This window comes from Ochlerotatus camptorhynchus, unplaced genomic scaffold, assembly GCF_037179485.1.
Source record: "Ochlerotatus camptorhynchus isolate MF236.1 unplaced genomic scaffold, CSIRO-AGI_Acam_v1.1 ptg000299l, whole genome shotgun sequence".
Taxonomy (NCBI): Eukaryota; Metazoa; Arthropoda; class Insecta; order Diptera; family Culicidae; genus Ochlerotatus; species Ochlerotatus camptorhynchus.
In genome coordinates this window covers 1,273,121-1,278,768 of record NW_027040787.1, presented here as the reverse complement: position 1 = coordinate 1,278,768, position 5,648 = coordinate 1,273,121, and the positions used below count along the sequence as shown (strand labels likewise).

General features: G+C 47.7%; 1 protein-coding gene across 1 annotated transcript; it reads right to left on the bottom strand.

Annotated features, from left to right (window-relative positions):
- Positions 1-302: 302 nt before the first annotated feature.
- LOC135706973 (histone H2B-like) lies at positions 303-683 on the bottom strand. The gene has a single exon (XM_065228663.1). It carries the CDS (start codon positions 681-683, stop codon positions 303-305), a length of 381 nt encoding a protein of 126 aa, XP_065084735.1.
- Positions 684-5,648: the final 4,965 nt, after the last annotated feature.

Genomic DNA, 5,648 nt, shown 5'->3' with positions numbered 1-5,648 from the left:
TTCGCCATCCACGCCAAGCGTGTCACAATTATTTTATGTTCCATTTTCGGTTTTCTCAAAGTGTACCCCCATATAGAAATTACAGGCGTCAAAACCGTACGGTCGTGTAGTGTAATGGATACAACTTCTTATTCTTTTTGTCAACATTATTTTCATAAGGCAAATCAACTGATTTCTTATTGCAAACTTTGTTAACGCTGCTTTCGAACATTTAAAAGTTCAATATCATCAAAACCTCTTTCACGTTGGAAATCGATTTGTAGCCCTGAAAAGGGCCGATTGATTGTTTGGATGGTACGAATCTACTTTGAGCTGGTGTACTTGGTGACGGCCTTGGTTCCTTCAGAGACAGCGTGCTTGGCCAACTCACCCGGCAGCAGCAGACGGACCGCAGTTTGGATTTCGTGGGACGTGATCGTCGAGCGTTTGTTGTATTGAGCCAGACGGGACGACTCAGCAGCAATACGTTCGAAGATGTCATTGACGAAACTGTTCATGATGCTCATGGCCTTCGACGAGACTCCGGTGTCCGGGTGGACCTGCTTCAACACCTTGTAGATGTAGATGGCATAGCTTTCCTTCCTGCGCTGTCTCTTCTTCTTCTTCTTCTTCTCTCCCTTGACGATGACTTTCTGCGCCTTTCCAGACTTTTTAGCGGCCTTTCCACTGGTTTTCGGTGCCATGATGAAATTGTCCACTTCGGAAGAGAATAACTGATAGTCGTTTCAACGGTGGTGTCTCGTTTTGTGCCCGTAGCATAAGAAGCAAAACTCCTCCCCTTTTCAGTATTTTACTGTATGTATTGTTCCCTCCCTGTATTAATAATATGCTACTCGACACAGGTATAAGTATACCCTCGACGAGTGAAATAAACCGACCTATCTGGTCGGTCTGTTTGCCGATTCTCTGCTTGATCGTCAAGCAGTTCAGTTCGGTGTTAGCTCGCTCTCTCGAGTTGTTTGAAAAGTTCATTGCGATAGTGTTCGCGTTCTCTCTTTCACGGTTTGTCGTGCGTGTGTGTGTGCCCCGTAATGGGGAAGCATCGGTCGCGAAGCCCGGCGAAGGTCCAGAACCCCGGAGAAGGAAGCTCCGGTGTGCCTACCTCGAACAGGTTTGCTGTTCTCCCCATGGATGGGAATATCCAGCCAGCTGTGTTGGAAAAACGCAGTAAGAAGAGGAAGAAGAATCGAGGCCAGTCCGATGTCACTGCGACGAACAACAGCGATGTTGGAGATTTCGGTGACGCTGCCGAAACCGTGAATACTGCCGAAATGAGCACGGCAAAAGTGAAGCTACCTCCATTGGTAGTGAAAAATGCCCATCTTAATGTGCTCATTGCGGATCTAGCGACGCTGGGTGTTAAAGCCGAATACAAGTTGGGCAGAGTTGGCACTAAAGTGATGCTCCGTACCAAAACGGAGTTTGACGTGGTCGTCGCCCACCTGAGGACTTCCAAGGTGGAATTCTTTACCCACGACATTCCCGGTGAGAAGCCGTTCAAGGTCGTCATCAGGGGCCTACCAAACTTCGACCCGAAGTTTATCGAATCAGAAATCAGGGACCGGTACAAGCTGGCCCCAAGTGCCGTGTATCGAATGACAAGAAGAGACGAGAATGTGAAGGCGTATCCGGATAGCCTTTCCCTGGTACACTTCCAGAAGGGAACGGTGACGCTCAACGCACTGAAAGCCATCCGGTCCATCAATTCCATCATCGTTCGCTGGGAGCCATACCGTGGCGGCCATCGCGATGTGACTCAGTGCCAGCGGTGTCTGAACTTCGGACACGGTACCCGCAACTGCAACATTAAGCCACGCTGCGGAAATTGCGCTCAAGACCATGCCACCTCCGAATGTGCTGCGGATGAAGCTGTGGCGTCCAAATGCGCCAACTGTGGTGGTGCTCACCAAGGATCCAACAAGCAGTGCCCTAAACGCGAGGTTTTCAAGCGCATCCGAAATCAAGCGTCCACCAACAATCAACCAGCACGAAGGAAAGATAAGGCCCCGGCTTTCAGGACAGAGGACTTTCCACCTCTTCGTGGACAAGCGAATCCCAGGGTGCGATCCGCGCCCCCTCAAGAAACGTCTGGATCTTCTGCTGGACAAAGCTCTCCATCCCCCCCTGGATTCTGGAGGCAACCAACAGCTCAAACAAACAATCCCGATCTGTTCTCAGCAGACGAACTGATGGAGATTTTTATCAACATGACCGGTGCTCTACGTAAGTGCCGCAATAAGCCCGAACAGATCCAAGTGCTCGGTAAGTTCATCATCCAATATGGTGTCTAAACCGCTAACCATCGCTACCTGGAACGCTTGCTCTGTAAGAGCTAAACAGATTGAGCTTGCCGACTTCCTCCGCAAGCATAGCATCGACGTGGGTCTTCTAACCGAAACCCACCTAAAGTTCGGTGACAGCTTCTGGTTGCCTGACCACAACATTATCCGGCTTGATCGCACCAGCTCCAGGGGGGGTGGTGTAGCGATCATCGTCAGAAAGGGAATCAAGTTTTGCACTCTGCCCCACATCCGCACTTCTATCATCGAGGCCATTAGTGTGGAGGTGGAATCACCAACTGGAAACGTCCGGTTCATCGCTGTTTACTGCCCACGCCAGTGTACCGCAAGCAACGGATTAGGAATCCAATTCAAGAAGGACCTGACCGTCATCACCCGTACTAGCTCCCGATTCATCGTTGGGGGCGACCTGAACGCCCGCCATGAAGCTTGGCGGGACTACCAGAGGAATCGAAACGGATGTCTATTGTTCGACCACGCACAAAATGGACTGTACACAGTGCAATTTCCGGACGAACCAACTTTCATCTCTCCAGCGGGAAATCCCTCCACGCTAGACTTTTTCCTGTCAAACATCGGACTATCCAAGCCGGAGGCGCACAACGATCTCAGCTCCGACCACCAACCGGTGGTGACTGAAGTCGGTGTCAACGTGGTTCCTGCTAGAGGCTGCCTGCGTAAAGACTACCACTATGTCAACTGGGTGCAGTACGGTCGAATGGTGGACAGCAACATCGATGAAAATCCACTACTCGACACCATAGATGACATCGACCGGGCGTTGGAAGGACTCCAACAGGCCATATCCGAGGCTGACGAGACATGCGTTCGACAAGTTCCTGTGAGGGGTAAGTTTGTTGCTATTGATTCCCACACCCAATTATTGATTCGATTGAGAAATGTGCGTAGACGCCAGTTTCAGAGGACTGGAGACCTGAGCAAAAAACGTGAAATGGCCGATCTGAACAGGCAGATTGCTTCCAGAATGGACTCACTCCGAAATGAAAGTTTCGGGCGTGTTGTCCAGAATCTGGACGACCGCTCCAGACCATTCTGGAAGGTAGCCAAGGTCCTGAAAAATCATCCCAAGCCCGTTCCACCTCTCAAAGTCGAAAATGATGACGATCGGCTTTTAATTACCCCACAGGAGAAAGCAAATGCGATCGGCAAACATGTCGCTTCATCGCATTTGCTTGGCTCGACTATCCAAAGTCCGCTCGATGATCAGGTTGCGCAATGCGTTCAAAACCTAGATGCCTCCCCTTGTGTCGTGCCTCCGGCGGATATGATTACAGTACAACAAATTTGCTCAGCGCTGAAATGCACCAAGAACATGAAGGCTCCCGGGTTTGACGGTATATTCAACTTGATCTTGAAGAGACTCAGCATGAAAGTGCAGTCTCTTCTAACCGCTATCTTCAACAGATGCTTGGAACTGCACTACTTTCCAAACATCTGGAAAGTAGCAAAAATCATACCAATCCGCAAGCCCGGTAAGGATCCAACATTGCCTTCAAGCTACAGACCAATCAGCCTCCTTTCAGCGCTGAGCAAATTGTTCGAGAAACTCATTCTCAATCGTTTGCTCAAGTTTGTCGAGGAAAATAACATTCTCCTTCCGGAACAGTTTGGATTCAGAAAGGGGCACTCCACCAATCACCAGCTAGTACGGGTGATGAATAACATCCGAAGTAACAAAGCTGTATCCAAGTCCACAGCCATGGCCTTGTTAGACGTTGAGAAAGCGTTTGATAATGTCTGGCACAATGGGCTTGTATACAAGCTTTGTAACTTCAACTTTCCCTTACATCTGGTTAAAATCACCCGTAGCTACCTCCAGCAAAGGTCGTTTAAGGTATCGTTGAATGGTTGTCTTTCAGACACGTTTTCCATCCCAGCAGGAGTCCCGCAAGGTAGTCTGCTGGGCCCCTTGCTTTACAGCATTTACACTTCCGACATTCCTCCCCTCGGTGACGGTTGCGTGTTTTTCCTGTTCGCAGATGATACCGCAATAGCCGTCAAAGGAAGGATGCCTCGCGAAATAACGAACAAACTTCAACGATGCCTTAACGCCTTTGCTGATTATGCCACCACGTGGAAAATCAAAATCAATGCCACCAAAACACAAGCGATCATGTTCCTCCATCGGCAATCGCCCAAACTGAAACCGGCTCCATCTTGTACTGTAATCATGGATGGCACAAGGGTTGAGTGGTCTGCCGAAGTAACCTATCTCGGGATGTTGTTTGATTAAAAGCTCCTCTTCCGTGCGCATGTAGAGAAAACTGTAGTTAAGTGTTCTGCCTTGGTTAGGTGTCTGTATCCGCTGATTTGCCGCAGATCCCGCCTCTCAAGGGTGAACAAACTGGCCGTCTACAAACAAATCATAGCACCTGCGATCCTCTACGCAGCTCCGGTGTGGGAATCATGTGCACAGACTCACAGGAACAAAATCCAGGTCGCTCAGAATAGAGTGCTGAGGATGGTACTTGATCGTCCTTTTGACACTAGAATAACAAATTTACACGAAGAGGCAGGCATTGCCAAAATAGATTCCAGAATTAACGAAATTAAGACTAAATTTGCACAAAAATGTAATTTATCAGAACATGCTTTGATAAGCAATTTGTATATAGTAGATTAGGTGTATATAGTAGCTGTAGGTTAGTTGTAGTTGTAAATAGTAGTTATAAGTAGTCTCCTTTTTCCAATTCAAATCAAACCAATCCCACCAAGGTGGTCATACTTTAAAACAGGCCTGATAGGACTAGGAACTGTAAATAATAATTAAAATCTCAAATGTACTAAAGTTGAAAAGACGCATCTGTGTCACTTGAAAATTCATACATGTAAACCACACAATCACAAGAAATAAAGATCATTTAAATGGAAAAATGGTCTGTTTGCCATTCACGCAAAGCGTGTCACAATTATGCCACATGAGAGTTGGGAAGGTCATTTCTGCTGCTTACAACTGATCTCATCACAGTAAATCCTGATCTAAAATTGCAACCAGCAAGTGCCCTAGAACCAAAAGCTTTGCGATGCTATGACGATGACTGTAAGTGGCTTAGAAGCAGAAGGGTGAAAACCAATTCTCTTTTTCGATTTCCTCTTTTGTGATGACCATGGTTTCCTATTTCGCACTATTTCTGCTATGCATTAATTCAATCTATTGATCAATTCACAGCGCTGGCCACGTCCTCACGGACTTTTGGGGAGGGAAGGATGATTAGTTCAAAGTCCGGTTGTTACTAGAGACCGAGAATACCTCTACATCTCCACGGCTGTCTCGGGAAGGATAGTTGTGTAAGTGAGGTAGGTTATCTTTAGATTAGGATTAACTGT